This window comes from Pieris napi, chromosome Z, assembly GCF_905475465.1.
Source record: "Pieris napi chromosome Z, ilPieNapi1.2, whole genome shotgun sequence".
Lineage (NCBI taxonomy): Eukaryota > Metazoa > Arthropoda > Insecta > Lepidoptera > Pieridae > Pieris > Pieris napi.
In genome coordinates, this window is record NC_062259.1 from 8,357,576 (window position 1) to 8,376,796 (window position 19,221).

The 19,221-nt window shown below is 31.9% G+C and overlaps 2 protein-coding genes and 1 long non-coding RNA gene across 7 annotated transcripts in view; 1 reads left to right on the forward strand and 2 right to left on the reverse strand.

Moving 5' to 3' along the window:
* Nucleotides 1-2,935: 2,935 nt before the first annotated feature.
* Nucleotides 2,936-3,811, forward strand: LOC125062742. 2 transcript variants are annotated; one of them, XM_047668847.1, is made up of 2 exons: nt 2,936-3,109; nt 3,468-3,811. In XM_047668847.1, exon 2 carries the CDS (start codon nt 3,599-3,601, stop codon nt 3,770-3,772), a length of 174 nt encoding a protein of 57 aa, XP_047524803.1. In that variant the 5' UTR covers nt 2,936-3,109; nt 3,468-3,598; the 3' UTR covers nt 3,773-3,811. The 2 variants fall into 2 exon arrangements, with proteins under 2 accessions (XP_047524803.1, XP_047524804.1); XM_047668848.1 differs by lacking the exon at nt 2,936-3,109 and adding an exon at nt 3,116-3,256.
* Nucleotides 3,812-4,203: 392 nt separating this feature from the next.
* Nucleotides 4,204-4,911, reverse strand: LOC125062583. The gene is made up of 2 exons (XR_007119298.1): nt 4,579-4,911; nt 4,204-4,356 (listed from the first exon to the last, which is right to left on the reverse strand). It is a non-coding gene; the product is annotated as an uncharacterized LOC125062583 (long non-coding RNA).
* Nucleotides 4,912-7,430: 2,519 nt separating this feature from the next.
* LOC125062735 (DNA-binding protein D-ETS-3-like) overlaps nt 7,431-19,221 on the reverse strand; it is a 58,616-nt gene continuing 46,825 nt past the window's right edge. For 3 of the 4 annotated variants that reach the window (XM_047668839.1, XM_047668838.1, XM_047668836.1), the window contains 4 exons: nt 15,921-15,968; nt 11,127-11,316; nt 10,767-10,975; nt 7,431-9,867 (listed from right to left, as the gene is read on the reverse strand). In XM_047668839.1, the coding sequence (XP_047524795.1) occupies nt 9,731-9,867; nt 10,767-10,975; nt 11,127-11,316; nt 15,921-15,968 (584 nt within the window). In that variant the 3' untranslated portion in view covers nt 7,431-9,730. The remainder of the gene's footprint in view (nt 9,868-10,766; nt 10,976-11,126; nt 11,317-15,920; nt 15,969-19,221) is intronic. The other variant, XM_047668837.1, reaches the window with a different exon arrangement.

The following is a 19,221-nucleotide window of genomic DNA, read 5'->3' on the forward strand; positions in this document are numbered from 1 at the left end:
TTTACATTTAGCGGATGTAATTTATCAAATAATACTATTTTCTGCATACTTCGATGAAACAATATTTATGTTATGTAAACATTATATTTTTATTTACTTATATTAGCGGTGTTCTACCTACTTACAGGGAAAACATGAGAAAATAGAGTAAAGAAAAGCAATACAATTTTTATTCAGAGTTTTAATGCATAATTGGTTGGGTTACAATTTTTTCGAAATACACGCCGCTGTTATACCTTCGTTTGTAATTCTTGTTACAGTTTTCTTTGACACACCTGCAATTAAATTATGAACAGTTAAAAATAATAGTAACTTTAAGTTTATGATGAAATTATATAGTTTCATCACGTTATGTATTTGTTCAATTTTGTCGCAAAAACGAATTTATATCATAAAAGTCCCATCAATACAGCAAAAAATTATTAAATGGCAACTCTAAAAAGTACCTGTTATGGCGGCAACTCTCATCCGAACATTGTTTAGTGGTATTAAAACACCTTGATGCATATGCAGTAAAGAAAATCCGACAGTTTACTGATGAGGACACGGCTAAAATTGTGTATCATAGCTACTTTCATAGCGTTATGTCGTACGGCATTTTATTGTGGGGTGCTGCTGCAGAGGTTCAATCCATATTTGTGCTGCAGAAGCGGGCTGTTCGGGGTATTTGTTGTGTTTCTCCGAGGGAGTCGGTACGGAATAAGTTTAAGGAATTAAATATTATGACACTATCTGGTCAATATATTCTTGAAGCCTTGTTGTATGTCCAAAAAAATATAAACGATTTTAAAACAAATGGTGACTTTCACCAGTATAATACGCGAAATAGAACTAATTTGAGTGTACGACCAACCAGGCTCCAAAAGATAAATCACTCCTTATATGGAAATTGTATTCGTTTTTACAACAAACTCCCAAGCGCAATTAGAGAATTATCACTAAATAAATTCAAAGTCCTCGTTAAACGAAAATTAATCAACAAAGCTTTTTATAAATTTGAGGACTACTTAAATGATCCTAATCCTTGGGATTGAATTGCTCCAGTTCAAACAATTTGTATGACAATACTTGGCGATTAAAAAGAGTGGCGGAAAGTTTCTTGCCAGTTCTTCTTACCCGCTCTACGCCCTTGACTTGCGAACTGGTAGTAAATGTAAATTTACGATTAATTTAACTTGACTATTCAAAAGTGTACTTAGTTACCTACTTGAATAAAGATATTTTGAGTTTGAGTTTGAGTTTGAGTTTATGTTCCGCTTCACAGAACTCTTTCACCTTTAATATAATTTCTTGAGCCGAACTTTTTACAACTTTTGGCATTGTAATCAATCTTCAAAATGCACTAAGCTAGTTAAAAATTCACAAAAATCTACCACAACAAACGAACTTGATAACATTGACGAATGACAACATTGCCGACCTGTCAAATTTTGTTCCAAAAATCACCGCGGTTCTTTCATGAAAAGCACTATAGATAAAAAACATAGTGGGCTTAGTCAAGATGCCTCAGCAGTAGTGTATGTAGAAAGACGAAAACTAAATTTGTCGACACGAACTGTAATTTTCATACAAACTTAGTTTTCGATTTTCTACATACACTACTGCTAAGGATCTTGACTACGCCCACAGTAGTTTTTTAAATGAGAATTTATCATGGTTAACGGCTGCGAATTTTATACAAATTTTGATAAAATTCACTTGGTATAATAAATACACGATAGTTGCAAAATATTGGATCTAAATTCAAATGATCATTATTTTCCAAATGTTTTTTCTTGTTCATTGTTTCAAATTGGCTTAGATTATAAAGATTACTGTTTCATTAAAAACCTACTTTGACACCTTAAAAACCTATATTACCCTACCCTACAGTAAACAGCAAACATTCTTCTTATATCGAGATTCAGAGAGGTGTAGGTCAAGGTTGCATTTTATCACCTTTGATATTTAACTTGTATGCCGATGCAAAATTTTCAGAAGCCCTAGATAATTGTCAACATGGCATAGCAATTAATGGCAAGCTGCTGCAAACTGAGACACTATTTTAATCGCAGAGAGCGTCGATGGTCTACAGACTTTAGTCAATTCAGTTGCCGCCGTGAGTTCTGAATTTGGTATAAGCATCAATGCGAAAACGTCAAAATATATGACAATAAGCCGAACACCAGAGCTTTTCACGCAACCTCAACAATCAGACCTTAGATCGTGTCTCGAAAATACAATATCTAGGCACAGTGATTGATGAAAAGGGTGACCACAGCATTGAAATCCGCTGCAGAATTGAACAAGCTCGGAACGCCATTTCAAAACTAAAAAAAAGTACTTTGTGTCAAGCGCCTAAATTTACAGCTTAGAACTCGCATTGCGCGATGTTACGTCTTCTCTGTGCTGCTCTACGGTGTAGAATCTTGGACGCTGACAGAGACTATGACCAAAAAATTGGAAGCGTTTGAGATCAGGGTTTATCGACGTATGCTTAAAATATCTTGGACAGACCGCATACGAAATACAACCGTGCTGGACAGAATGCAGAAGAACAAAGAAGTGCTTATGACGGTTAAGAAAAGGAAACTTGAGTATTTCGGACACGTTTTACGTAACTCCAAAAAATGAAAAATGAGCTCCTTCTACTAATAATACTAAAAGCATCCAAAATCAAACTTGCCATGATGATCGCCAACCTTCGCAAAGAGATGGTACTATAAGAAGAATCATTTGGATCCAAAGCCGGGGGAGGATGAGATCGGATGAGGAATTGCAAACTATTAATGATATATAAATGTTCTATGGAATATAACGAATATAGACTATAGAGAAGTGAGAACACAGATAATACAATAATATTAAAGTGTACTAGACATGTGCTATGAATTCATCGACTAGTAAATTTAATATTAATAATATATCTGTACAATGTACTATGAAATATCTGTATTCTTAAGTGAGTACTGAATACTGAGTCGTCTATACTCTATACCTACGAAAAAAGAAATGAGAAATCTAATCGATCCAATATAGTATTTTTTATTAACCTACTGGCTATCAATTACATCTAGAATATAGTCTAACTCTGCCTAGTGGTAATTGCTGATTTGATCACAAGAGTTAGGTATGTTCTATTGTGCAATTATTTATAGGATATTTTTTGTTATGTGTCTGCATTCACTGGAATCTAAATCTTTTTAAATATTTTTACGTGACTTTTTCACATTGAATCTTTATTGTTATCAAATTTGATATAAAGGTAAAATTAAAAGTAAGTACGTTTTCGTCAATCTTGGTTTGTGACTTTGTTATGTAACTCAGACCTTGTCATAGGTTATATACTTCAATATAGGGTTCAACCATTTGGATACTTTTAAAGCTAATTGCATTATAGCTATACAACAAAACTTTTAACTAATATAAGTACAGTATTGTTTATCCGTTATAGAAGCCGTATAAACTAAAACCTTTTGCATTTCTAGGTTTATGGCGATATTTAGGTTCTTGCGTAGGAACCTAGTAAGCATAACTTTCCCTACACTAACTGCAACATTTATTTGGCTTGACTGGAATCATACCAGGAACTGGAAGGCTCTATCTAAAAAACAGTAATATGGCCATCTTTGGAATCACAAGCCGCTATATGTGGTTTGCTTTGCCATTAACAGGCTTTTTCATAGGAAAGTATATAGATGACCAAGAAACACTAAGAATGACAAGTTTTAGGGATAAATCTGCACTTTTTGGTGGGAAAGTTAAGGAAGGTGATGCTCCATCTTGGCCATGAATGTAATGGAATAGTTAAAATAAATGTAGTTTGTTGAAATATCCTTGTTTTTCTTGTATAACTAAATCCTTGTCAAATTCTAAATGCGTTTTCTACAAATAGTATACCTGATATCATGCTTAATATAAACATAGGCTATGCAACTATAAACTACTACTAGAAAAAAGTTGATAAGACTAAAGAAAACACTATTACCAGATTGAAGTTATGTATTATTATAAATTTACAATTATTTTAAATTTTTCCTATGTTTCAAATTATAATAATACATAATTACAATTTAAATTTATAATAACACAACTTCAATACAGTAAAAAAGTGTTTTCTTTAAAGGTGAAAACGTTGTGTCAATAAAAGACAACATTTTGATCAACTTCATAATTGCAGCATTATATTATGATATTTGTTGCAATGTGAATAAGACAAAGGGAAAGGTTTGGAAGATATTTAGTATTCTATTTATTTTTACTGTGTACAAAATTTAACATCACATTGTACGCTTTGCCATAGCATACCAAACAATAGCATATGGAGCCCACCAACCTACTCCAAATAAGACGCAGAATACTGCTGTAAGGACATATCTGAAAGTAAATTTTTCATTAAAATTAAGTGTAACTTTATAATTTGATTGATACTACAATACAATTTGTATTGCTTGACCTTTGAGAAATAAATCAGGGATGTTTTTTTTTATTTGAAATGTCATAAGCATCCATATAATCAAGAAATAAATAACAATTGGTATAAGATTAATTTAAAAAAATAAACATATCTTAGATCACATATATTTTTAGGATAACCACCTGTTGGGAGCAGAGAAAGGTAAATTATCAAAAGGCTTTGTATATTCATCGTGATTCATTCTTATTATAGATCTTATAGGTGCTTGATTTGCTGGAACCATTTTCAGGAGAGCGCGCCCACGACACCCTCTTGTTATGATATGGCGGAGATAATGCATTAAGAAAAATTCTATACGTTGACCCTTAAACCACCAAAATCACGTTTATGTCTTAAATAATGTGTAATGACAATGATATCTTATGAACTTATGAACATATGATTTTTTGAAATTGGCATTATTTTCTAAAATGGAATTTTGTAGAAAATAGAAACTTTTTAGAATTTATAACGACACAAACTTTTTTTTTAAAGTGAGCCGCCATCCGCATTGATTATTGATCTGTAATCTGTATTCTGTATACCTATTGTAGTATAGGTTTCGAGACGTAACTTTGCAAGGACTTATTAAGGCCGATTTACATTATCTTAGTGTTTAGGAGAGTGCTTTAGGATAGTACTTTAGTTGAAACATGTAAACGCTACTTGCTTTAGTAAACGCTACTTGCTTTAGTACGGTTCTACTTGACTTTCAAGTTGAATCAAAATAGAATCGCTTTTTATTTTTGTTTCAAGTGATACCCCTCCCGCGCCCGCGCACCCCCCGAGATCTTCCCTCGTTGTGTGTAAATACGTAATTTAGTCAAATCTTTAGGAGAGTCATTATTTAGTCAGATCTTTTATTTATATTTAGTTTATTTTATTTAATTAATAAAATCTCGTCTTCTATTTGTTCCATAACTACAGTTAGTATTTTGCGTAGAATGGAGCGTATTTGCAGACGTCGTTGCGCGTTCATTGTGGCGCTGTAATGATACTCTAGTCTACTGAAAGAAATGTAAACGTTCACTCGCAACGCACTAAAGCACTAAAGACCTTTCAAGTTGTACTAAAGCACTCTCCTAAACACTAAGATAATGTAAATCGGCCTTAAACGTGGTGGGTCAATTAATGTACATTGTACTCTTAGTAGCAAAAAAAATTCTTCTCTGTATTTAACAGTAATGATCACCTATTGGTTTAAGTACTATTGGTTAAGATTCAATCATAAATGTAATAAAGAATAAAAAGTGATTTTGTCTCAAGTCGCTGTTAAGCATTTGATTTTGATATGCATAATTGCATAATGGAAGCATTGTACAATAGGTGGCGTGGAATGTCAATCTTCACTTTTGAATGCGGAAGAATAATAATATATCTCATAATAAATTAGCTATACGGTTTTTAAAAGCAAAAAAACGCATTTTTCATTAAAACTGATTCAAAACTGAATTACCTAGTCATAGTATTTTCTGTTTTATAAAGTAATGTAACATATATGTAAATAGCTTTACAATTACAAAAAAATATTTATTATCAAATAAACAATGATATTTAGTAGAAACTGTAATAATTATGCAAGAACAAGCAATAACAGATGAATGTCCAGTAAATATTTCTTGCATGCGGATAGCGCCCCCTACTCTATTCAGATGTAACTACGTTGTATTTTAAGTAGATTGTAGCAAAGATCATTCTAGTTTAATTGTCTTTGATAGGTAATAATATAATATGCGTCTGGCTACAATAGGGGTCGCTGGGGACAACTATACTGATTTGAATTGACCGATTGAGACAGAATATTTTTATTATTTTTCAAGGTCATGGTAGAGTACGGTAGTTACGGTCAACCTGATTAGACCAGGGTAGAAACCTTTAAAAATAATACAAAGTAGAAAAAGTATATTGTGAAAGATAAAAATAAAAAACCAAGAAATTGGTTTTTTGAATTTTTCACATAAATTTTGATGTTATGTGAAAAAAGTGTAAATACAAAAATTTTAGATCTTTTTATTATCTACAACTTTGCCATTTGACTTTTTTAATAGGACTTTTAGTTTTGACCGAAATCGAGATAAACCGTTTTTTACCCTTAAAATCTCACCGCCTTCCCCTTCCCGACCTCAGATCGCCCGTAAGTTATTTTTCCTTTCATTTTTATAATATTCTCCTTCTTTTCCAATGGGTTTCAACCTACTATTATTTTTTTTGGTTTTTAAAAATTATCGACCCTGGTCTAGTCACCGACGCTTTAACTGTACAAAATAGACATGATGTCACTCGGAAACCCATATAACAGAGAATAAACGACGAAGAATAAATATTTTCTTTCAAAATATCAAAAACGAATGCCTTCTAACGTAATTTGGTCTTTAAAGATCCTTATTGCCTAAATAAAGGCTAAACTGCCTTGCGATTCTGTAACTCACTTTTCGAACTCACACAGCGGATTTCACAGCGGCGGTCGCGCTCAATCAAATCATTTTATGATTTGGCATTCTGATAAGGAGGGAGCATGTCGTTTATTGTTTATCAGAGTGCCAAATTATAAAATGACTGCGCAAAAAAATTAGTTACAGAATCATATAGGTACTCTATGGCTAGCTTTTGTTGGAATGCGGCGATAAGGCTTTGTTGTGACCAGCCCCGTCCAATTGAGAGTAAATGGCACCGTGCGGTTTTAGTGGGTAGAGTACTGGTAGGTAACTGAGTCCCACATCAAGTCCACAGTCCTCTCAACTCTCAAGTCGCGCACGGTATGCATAACACTGGCAACGTACTAGAGTGCTGTTATGCACTTGTCTACGGTTCCATTTTACAATCAAATTAATTAAAATTATCAAAATGTTTTAGGTACTTAAATTAAAATTTTTATTAACATTTTTGTTTAAGTCTATCAGTCAGGTAGATCAAGTCTTGTCGGGTTAAAAAAATGTGTTGCCCCATACGGATAATTAATTAAAATTTTTCACTGGCATAAATAAATGTTTTACAATATTTTCAATTCTCTTTATTTTGCAAGTACAATTATAACATCTATACAATGATTCTACGGCTAACTATAATGTATATTAGACACATGCATTTAAATAAAACACTTCATAAAAATAATTTGAATGAGTATTATCAACTCTACTAAACTAGTATTAGTGCTCAAAATTGCGTTTTTTCCCATATAGAAATTTGTTTAAAATACACGATTTCTACAGAACATGTCAAGTAGAATGGATAGTAATCATTGCAAAGAACAAATATTTTACGGAACACTATCATCACAATAAAGGTAACTATTAATTATAATTAAACTAATTATATAAGTATATTGGAATGATATGAACGTATTAGTAAAATCAATAGGTTTATTAATAATAAACTAATATTTGTATCGTAATTGTGATATCGTTTTAAATTTTAAATACAAGCTTTAGTTGGAGTAATGTATTAAATAATAAAGTAAAGATTCTGGCTATTTGCATACCACAATCTGTGCCCATGGTTGCAAGTTGATCTTATGGAGAATGCGAATAATCTAAAATATAGGCAATCAAAATTTAAACATCTCTCAGCTGCCACTTTCTTAACCCCGGCGACGCCCTTGTATTAAGAGAACACAACTTATAAAATGTTAATTTTAAATAAAAATGTTGATCTATATTCATATAAGGAAGTTCCAGTGTCCTTTTATATTGCATGCTGAGCGTATAGTGACATGGTTTATATTCCACTTACTATATCTTTTCCTAAAAATAATATCCCACGATAATTCTCAGCAATCACAGATAATAAAGTGGTGTATGTAGTGTAAAACGCAACATGAGCTCTACGGAGCTACGAGGTTCCTACATATATAAAAATCATATGGTTGCAAAAGATAAGACTGTGATGAGAATAATGTCATAATGTTACACCATATATAATTGTATTCTTTGGTATATTATATACTTATACCTACTACATTTGATTGTATTTTATGATGAATAAATACCGACCGCAACTACAATGCAAGACGGAACGCCCACTAAATAAGACAATAATATGTTTTGTTCAAGAAGGAATTTTTTTCTTATCCTTACGGATTAAGGGATGTAGGGTAATTAGGATCTTAATATATTGCCTTCTTGGTATAATCATAGACACACGGTCTTAACTGGATTATATTTATTAATACCGTTTTGTCCTCTTAGTGCTGTCCAACAGAAATACTTATTTAAATGTTCTGTAGGAACTAAAAAAACTAAAAAACAATCAGTTCCTTACTTCATTTTAAATAGTATCGGTGATGGCTATCTTTTTAAAGTATATATGACTTGATATATACGCGCACATATTATATTTTTTGATATACACATGTATATACACAAGATACGTACATAAATAAATCATATAACTATTTATTAAACGTATTATGATTGCACTTAATAACATAACTAATCATATTACCTATTTACAGTAGACATTTTCATTCCCATAAAAGAAGATATAAACTTGATGCAAATGAAAAAGCTTAATCAAAATAACTTATAAATAATCCACATTTATTGTTAAAATAAATTAATATGCCTTTACCAATTTTTAAGTATTATATTAATTTGATTATAGGATGTTACAACTAATTATTTCAATAACCTACATAAATAATACCTCTACTTAATGTTTATGAGTAGGTATTTATTATTTATTTACAAAATTTTGATAAAAAGACTAGTCTTGCGATTGCCTAATTTTTTAATATAATTGAATAAATCAACATAAATAAAATCTTTGCGTTAAATATATTCATAAATAAAATAACAGCGAAGTATGTATACTTTCTCATACCTCAAAATTATAATTTAGTTTCCAAACAAAATAATATCAACGTCTCGACTTGGATTCCACTTAAATGACAATGCCATCGACGTCGATCACTCCTAATAAGGTACTTATTAAAGTTTAATTTGGCGTTAATAAGTAAAAAATAATTAATTGAGATCGATTACTCAGACAAAAACTTTTATGATAGCATGATTTTGGTCTTTGGTCATCCACCCTTGCAAGGACCATTTACCGTCGGCATCGCGTCCAACTCGATCTCAACTCGCTCGATCAAAATCCACTATACTCTGAAGGTATTATCTGAACAGACGATAATTTTAAGTACCAATAGGAGTATAGCAATATGATTTTTTATCGGATAAATTACATAAAAATATATGATCAAATATAACTTTATAACACAACCATTGAACTTTAAAATAAAAGTTTATCATTGTTTAATACTGGTTGGATAGGTCGTAAGTCAGTTCCGAAAGATGGTCATGCGTAATGTGGATATGAGCCCAGGTGCGACGCGACGTGGGGAGGAGCCATTGAATGTGGCGAGTAGAGGTTGCTGCCACCACCGCCCCAATTACTCCAAGATGCTGATGGAAATATTGACGCTGGAACAAAGGCTGAAATGAGTTAGTGAACGAGCTCACTTAGACACGCAGGTGATATTTTCAAAGCGCTTGGCTCATAACGTCGTTATATTAAATTGTACCTAGAATAAATATAATTCATCACGTATATAAAATAGATATAATTGCTATTTAGTCGCTCAAGTTTATAGTATAAAGTATGCAAATTTATCTGTCTAAAACACACATCGAACTCATCGTAAGTGCCTGTAGAAAAAGGGTTATTGAAGACATATAGTTTTGAAATGTACTATATGCCTCCATTATTTATTAACCTGCTAAAATAAATCACAATAAATATTCGCAGCATATCTTCGCGTAAGCAAACAATATAATGTTGAGATTTCCAAAAGATTTATACATTAACTTGATGTTAATAAAAATGTTTCCCAGAATACTTACGAATCAAGTATAAATATTCTTCCTGTTATATATAATTATTGTTAATATATTCCTATTCGGTATATGTATACAATTTAAAATATACTTTTGAAATGCTACATCGACAGTCAAAATATTTATTCCATTAAGTCAAGTACGTAAAGCCAAACTCGTGGCGATGACAAGCTGTTTCGAGGAGCGTGCTAATATTTGTGCCAGTGAATGTTCGGGTATTAGCACCAAATGCAGATTACACCCGGCTGCATTTGAAGGGTGCATTATATTAAAATGTCCCAGTGGCAGAAAAAAAAAACATCTTTGTGAGGAAATAAACGTTATTATAAATTTATGACAACGCAATTAAATGAGAGTATCGCATATTAATATCACATTGACTAAAAATTTAAATCTGATTTCATCACCGTTACTTTTGGTTAATTACGATTTTATGTATACATCTTTTGAAAACTCATATACTTCGCTCAAATGCTTGACTGATATGACATAATTACCTGTTGACGTTGGCATCGCAGCATGAGGTGCCATAAAGGAAGACAACTTCGCCGAATGATGATATGAGCTCATAAATAGATCGCTCTGGTATTTGTACGCCTGGTCTGTGGCCGCCGGTTGAGTTGCAGCTGCTAGCCCTTGGAAGTCAAACTTGTATGCGTACCGCTTGCCGTGTACCTTCGTCATTATGTTCTTGTCGTAGTAATATCTGTACAGAATTACGCTATTAAAAATCATACATTAGACAACGACCACAAGGAAGTGATTATAATTGGAATAGTTTTACGTCGCAGCATTGCACACATACATGGGTACCCATAAAATCGCAAAGGCTGTGAACACCGCATTGCTAATGTTACCTTAGGGCTCGACTCAGTTTATCGTAGTTCATGTTTGGTTTAGACTTCCGTTCACCCCATCGCCGCGCCACTTCATCTGGATCTGTTAGTTTAAACTCTCCATTTGTGCCTTCCCAAGTGATGCAGCCCGCATTGCTCGAGTCACTGAGTAGTTCAAGCAGAAATTGCCATAACTGAATTTGTCCTGAGCCTGAAAAATACACACGCCGAATTAAGATTTGTTAGTGTCTGTGTTATAATAAAAATATTATTTATTGCATAAAAGGGGTATTTATCGAATATTCGAAATTTAAAACGTTTTAGACTTCGATTTTACTCGGTATAGATATTTAATAATTATAGAACTATTATGTTAAAATATGGTATTTGATATTAAATAAATCTGTTATACAGACAATAGAGTTAACGACTTGAACAATATCTAAAGATTTTACTATCACCAACCCTATCATTACGCAGTCATAAAACGGTAGTTATGCCACGTTACACCGCGCCCGGCATTGCGCCTTTCAAATAAATAATAGTTCCTTGAATCGATTAGGGATAAAGCGACTACATGACACGACATTCGATTATAAGTATTGGACTGCCATTTTACTTTCGGAACGCCCTCTTACCATTAGTACTTGCAAAACAATAATCATTATTCGAGACGAGCGAGGCGTTATATTTACTTTGTTTGTGATTTAGTAAATCTTATTTTATATTTATTTTAAAGAGACTTCCAACCTGTTCTTGTTTGTTGTTGAACAGAAAAGACCGAATTGCTTTCGACATAGTTGTGTATGGGTATGTGGGGGAAGGATGGTGAACAGTTTCTCCAACCTATAGGGAGGAAGTTGTATGAATCTAGCGGCAGGGGAATAGAAATGGAGGGAATGTAATATCATATAATATTGCCATGTCTGATCTACTAGTATAGTAAAGATTGAAACTTTATAAAGTATTTAAGTCTTAACAGATATTAATACGTCTTTATGGTATACATTGTATTATGACAATCAAAAATATAAAAGAAAGAACGAGTTAAAGCCGAATAAACACGTCAGAGCTGACAATTAAATGTTTGCCGGAGGTTTGTGGTAGAAACTTTTGATTGTTCTCTTTTTCCACACCACGTGAATGGTGAACAATTAAAAGGCCGTTGGAATGATACTGTAATGCACATTTAAAGGCTTTAATACCATTGCCATAGTGATATTAAATCGAATTTCGAGCAAATAATGTTAGTTGCTAAAAGTTATTTACATTATATTCAATTGTCAATGGGTTTTCTAATTTTCTAATTATTTTGTGATAGCATGTGTACCTACGGGATATTAAGTGGCATTTTGTCGTAAATCCCGAACGATCATTAATTGCGAGTCATAAAATCGATGGGGCACAACAGACAATGCATCAACCGAAGCGAGATGCGAGAGAAAACGTTGTGACTAACATAATCGATCACGGTATAAATCACCGAGATGCCACGCTCGTGTGAACTCGGCTTTTTCGTGAAGTACAGTCGTCACGAAATTCTGATCAGCCATTTTTATTATATTTATTAAGTTATTGACTTGGTAATGTTGAATTACTAATTTCGTATGTTACACAGAACAGTATAGAGAATACTGGACATATATACAATTAAATAATTAAAGAAAGTTTGATAAGTATTTATGATACTTAGGCCTGGATCTGGGAATATATGAAAAACAGAATTGCCTGTTAGGTTAGGTTAGGTAAAATGGCTATTGAAGCGGAGGTAAACGTTTGTTTACTACGAGAGTTACGGGTAACACATTTTTTAATTGCTTGTTATACAACCTTTATTATTTATAACTTTTCTTTAGGACAGTACTTGGTTCGCATTCTAGACGATTGCGTTTAGCTTAAGTCGTGCGTGTTGTAACATAGCCGCCCAATATACTTACATGCTTTCAGGGATTCACATATACCACTTGTGTGGTGAGGTCGGGTCTTGTCATACATTATAAACATACATTACATATGTTGAAGAATAATTTGCCTTTTTTGAATAAATCACGTTTTTTTTTAAATATACAAATCAATTTTGACTACAAATTTTGATTTGAGGTTACATGAGGCGTAAAGATAAAGTGATAATGATTATAAATAAATAATTACATATTCTTTTTTGCATTTCGCATATGAAACAGAGCCATAAAGGTACATTTTCAACTTACATATTTCAATGTAGTTATCGATATTGTTAATAGCTGACTGTTTTACGCAGATTGCGTTTCAGTTTATAATTTACTAGTAGACTCGGCCAAGCGTTGCTGTGGCTAAGATTTTTGTTATATGTATTACATAGTGTGTAGTAAACTATTTAAGAGAAACGGCAGGAGAACACCAATCCACCATGCTTTTTTGGTGGTTATGCCATTAAATTGTAGCTTATGTGAAACGTTGGTATTTATTTTGATAAGGATCAATACCTAGGTACGAATAAAGAGCCTTTTCTAGCGGTGGTATTTTAATAAAAAAAATAATAATAAAAGGACGCTTATTGTGACATAACTATAAAATATAGAGACATGCTGTCGCGACATTTTTTATAGATAGTGATGTGTCCTGAAAAATTTTAATACATCATTTTGTTCTATTACTAATAGTTTTCGCAGCGCACGCGATTGAAGGAAGTTTTTTGGTTATTTTTTTACACCTTGGGTTAGATTATTCAAGTTTTAGTATGCATCCCAATTTTTTTTGAAAATGAAACATAGCCTATGTCACTCGGGAATAGCGTAGCTTGCCAACGGTGAAAGAATTTTTGAAATCGGTTCATTCGTTTCGGAGCCTATTCATTTCAAACAAACAATAAATCAAATCTTTCCTCTTTATAATATTAATATAGATTTGTTCTCTATCCATAAACAACTACGATACAGTCTATAAAACAAATGTTTTTGTTTCTATAGTATCCGTAACGTAATTAACGGCTTTTAGCCCTCGGAGTTAATATGGTTACAGACAGGTGAGTTGGCCTATGCCCGTGTAAAAAGCAGAAAGTAACACCCAGCGGTGGCACGTGCTTTTAATTGTCTCACTGAAATTACTACACCCCGACTCCGGCCCACGTTACGTTAAATCACGCTAAATTATATACCTTAGAATTGACTAAATAAATTTGATTTTTATATTAAAACCTTAACATTTATATAGTTATAACTTTTGGTGTTGTTTTATGTAAATCTGAATTCATATTTTAAAAGTATTTAGTATTAAATAACAGGCTCTATAAATGTGTAATATTGGGGATTGCAATGATGTTTTCTTTAATGTGTCAATTTATACAGTAATATGGAAGATTTTTGAAAATCAACTTATCCTATATTGATAAATAGTAAAAAATACAAATAAATGAATTAAGATCGGTATTATATTATTAAACTTAACTTATTTTGTTATTAAACTTAAAGAGGACCCAGGGACAAGGACTGGTTAGATGGTTTGGCCATGTAGAAAGAAAGAGATATACAAGACAACCGTGGTGAGGTCGGGTCAGGTATAGGACGTAATAGAGAAGGTACTAGAGAAGAAATGAGAAGGGATAGACCTTAACCGACGAGTATGACCGAACCGACCGTAGAAAGTGGAAAGCAGAGGTGTCTATCGCTTCAGGAAATGGCGTGAGTGTATAAATCAATAAAATTAATTATAAAACTTAATTAAAACCTACCTAACCTATCAAAACCTTAAAATTGCTCTTTGAAGTGAAGTAACATGAAAAATAATACTTATTTTTGTCTCAGATTAAACCATATTTTTTATAATGGTTATGCTACAATTAAGACTCAGTTTCAGTTTTTTTATTTACCAACAAGTGAACGAAAAAATGCTGAAAAGTTCTTTGTGTCGGATCGGCCATTTATCACACATAACATCAAGCTACAACCGAATTATTGCGCGTGAAATCTCGGCGCAAAATATAATAGATCTTTATTTCAATTTGTAGTAATTTTATTTATATATATTCTGTTATATTGGCCACTTAACAATACATTTCGTGATATCTCCAATCAAATGTTAAGTCGAACAGGGGCTGTTATCGCGATTTTGCGTGTTAACCAAAACCCCTGTTCTCACAGTCACCCGCTTACTCTTGACTTTATCACTTTCACCTATGGTGGGGCCAGAATCTATTTTAATTAGCCACCTGATTCATATCCTGCCCCGTACTATGGGAAACGTGAAACGAAAATAATAAAATTGTATTGTTATACGGATCAATACATATGTTAATAAGCGCTACACTATTTTGGAGAAATACGATTTTATGTATAAATTACTGTACAATTTAGTTTCGATGCACGAATATATGTATTAAATATTTAATTTCATGACCTGAATCGGATTTGTAAAGTAGATTTAAATTTATATTTTATTGTCATATAAACTTCGGTTAAATAAAACACTGTTTTCTGTTCAAAGCGTTGTTGTGGGTAGTCATGAATACTATAAGCGTCTACCTACATTAATTTAATACACACTTGATAAATTTCGTTTCTTTTTATGAAATAATGTCTTTGTTACCTATGGTTTCAATTTTGTAATGAAGATAACATTCATTTTTAAACGTAACAACTAAATACGACCATACTTCAAGATTAACATAAGTATATTTTTAAGTTTAATTAGTAGAAAAAAATCTTTTAAAATTAACATTGTTCACATTGTGATCGACTGTAACATGAAAGTGTATTTTATTGACATTTATTGGCATTGGCTACCTGTCAGGCATTAGAAATTATATTTTAATAATGATTTTATAAATAATTAGCGTACCTGAATTAGCTAGACGACTGCTTGTGGGTCCAAACATCTGATATGGATCTGCAAACACATAAATATGATTGAAATCACTTCTCCTTTAGTTTTATAATTTTCGAATTATTATCTTTTCTCCTTTGTATTCGTTATGTTTGACTAAAAGTGTGTGTCGAAATTAAAACGCGTATTTTTTCCTTATGTTCCCTCGGCATACTGATACATTGCACATTGGAAAGCTTTTGTAAATAAAACAAAATTTATACATCGTTATATAAATTCTGACTTAATAAGGGCCCCATTTCTCGAGTCAATAAGTCAGGAATAATTAGGCTTAATATAAAAGCAAGTAAGCTTTCCAGTCCTTGAAACCGATTTGGAAATTTTTTAAATTGCCTAGCAACACAATTAGATATAATATTAGCTCTTGAAACTAGTTCAAAGCTTAATTGGTTTTCTACATTATATATTTTTTTATTTATACAGGGGTAAGTTTGGTGGTGGTTTTTGTAATCTTTTTTAATATTAATTTCAAATATATGTTAAATGAAATAATTTGTTTGAAGCTTGGTGTCAACTGGCTTTAATTTAAAATATGAGCATATAACTAAGATAACATTAGGTGTAATGGAGTTGTGAAGCTGGATTAACAAAAAACTAACTTGATTAATTGAAGAATTCGTAAATCTAAGTGACACTTATGTTATTGGACATCGGAAACGAGAATGTTAAATTACAATTTATGAGTGTGGTAAAAACTACAGGGCTCATATTGAATGCGATGATCGCTTACATTTTGTTTACGCTTTTAATTGTTGACTAAAATATATATATTTGTAACTTAACTAATGTTAGGTAACATAACTGGATCTACAACTTTGTACTTAGTCTGCAGATTTCTGTATCTGTTTCGTGTTTTTTTTTTCTAATAGGCAATTTTTTTATAGATTAGTCTTCTGTGCCTGACGCTGTCAAACTCTTTGGACCGGTTTCCACACGATATTTTTATTTCCTTCTTTCACGACCGAGTGTTAAATGCGCACCTAAATGCGGGTTCAAGTTCTGTCTATACAGAATGCGTGAATTTTGTATACGACTTCAGGAATGAGACTCACACGCTGAAGCCACTAGGCCAAAACTGCTCATACATAAAACAGGGCATGGTAAAATCTAATTTTGCCATTAATATATCACTCTGCCACATAGACCATAGATAGTAGTTTCCTTGACAACTAACTACCAACACGGGCCGAAAAAAGTCAGATACAGTGCATAGATTGCATTTTAAACACTCGTAATGAGATCGACCCGTACGTGTAGCCTTCTAAATTAGCATAGATAGTATGGGGTTCATACTGTTTGTCGCAAAACTAGACTAACTTAGAACACTATGAAAGATTTTCTGAGATTCAGTAATGATAAACATTCTACATTTAATTATGTAAATTATTTAAAATAACAAAACTCTTTACAAATAAAAACGCAGGCCTAACGGAATTTATGCAAGCCGTAGATCAAACATAAATAGTTTGTCGTAAAGAAATTACTTTAGAATGACTATGGAAATTATATGTTTTATTGCAAAGGATAAAACAATTAAACAATAATATATTAATTATATTAATTTAAACAATACTAGCCAGTAACAAAGCCGACGGTGGGAGAAGGCCAGATTTAAATACATACAGAAACCCAAAACATCAATGTTTAGTCAAGTTAGTGGTAAGAAAATTTAATACCTGGCTATATTAGGCTAAAATTATTATAAAAAAGAACTATCTCTAATAAAAAAAATGTGAAGTTCAGTATGAAAACAAATTTTCTATAGACTAGATCTCATATCAACAATTCTTTTCTCCAGAATGCAATAAAAAACGAAAAATACATTTTCAGGTGACATGACAACGCCATTATAGTAATAAATTAGTTTCTCTTGTGTAAATAATGTAATAAATTCACGTTTAAAGCAAGCACATTTTGTATGATAATCGTGGAGCGTGGAAACGATTTTTTAGCTATATTATAATAATAATACATAAATGCTTGAATCTGTTGATAGATCTCACGCGCTTAATAAATTTTAGACGGCGGGAAGCTTTTATTAACACACACGCCATAAAAATTTGTCTATAAATGAAATATAAATATAAATGATAAGAATGATGAACCTTTTGTATGTGTAACCTCTTAATTTAAATTTTCAACAGAGAAGCCAATTTTGATAGCAAATCTACATACATATTTATTTTATGTACATTCATCTAAATATTAAATAATACCAAAGTTCATACATTATATTTAATTTTCTTTTTCTTACTGTAACAATGTACCCTGTATTCATTTATCTCAAACGTCTCTAACAAACGAAAAACTACGCTATAACACGAATTGAATTCAGCAGTCATTGTACTAAATTAAAGACAAAAGACCCCCTAACCAGGGTCGCCATTGTTACTGATATAAAATAAAATAGTAATTGTTAATGACACTTGTGAAGTTGTGGATTGTAAAGTACAGTACTGTGACTAAAACTGGAACCATGACTAATACAAAATGTGCTATAAAATCTTATAAAATTAGGGACAGAAGTAGTTTCAAGTTGATATTAAAAAGAGCTTTGTTCTCGTACTTTATTAAATATAAATGCTATACATTTTAAAGATCTATTTCCATTTTAAGTTTTGCAATTGTATGTTTAATAATTTACATTATTATTTAAACACTATAGATATATGTACTAAAGACTTAAAACTTATAATATAACTAGCATTCGCCGCATGAATTTTGCGTTTTTGGCAAGATCTTTGCGACCTCTTTCGTTATTGTTATATTTCAGTCAATTTACACAATTACAATAAATTATACAACTAAGCCTTCTGCCCCACACACAGCACATAGTACTTTAAATCAAGTCAAGTAAGTCATATACTTCCTTAATATATTGTTATAGCAGTAGTGTGTATATGTCTCCGTAAAATTGTAAAAAACCGTTAGATTGTAATCTATCTCGCGAGATTGTAAACTGTCGAAAGATTGTGAACCTCAACGAACTGCTTTCAAACTAACGTATTATTATTCGGTAGTTATATGAAATTGTTGGGAAGTAAAATTCATCTGTAATTGACCAAAGAAGTTTGAATAATAACTAAGTTAGTGTAGTACAATCTACCGAATAATAATACGTTAAATTGTAAGCAGTACGCTGAGGTTCACAATCTTTCGACAGTTTATAATCTCGCGAGATAGATTACAATCTAACGGTGTTTACAATTTTACGTTAACATATACACAAATAATAATAGAGAAATTTTGTTAATAA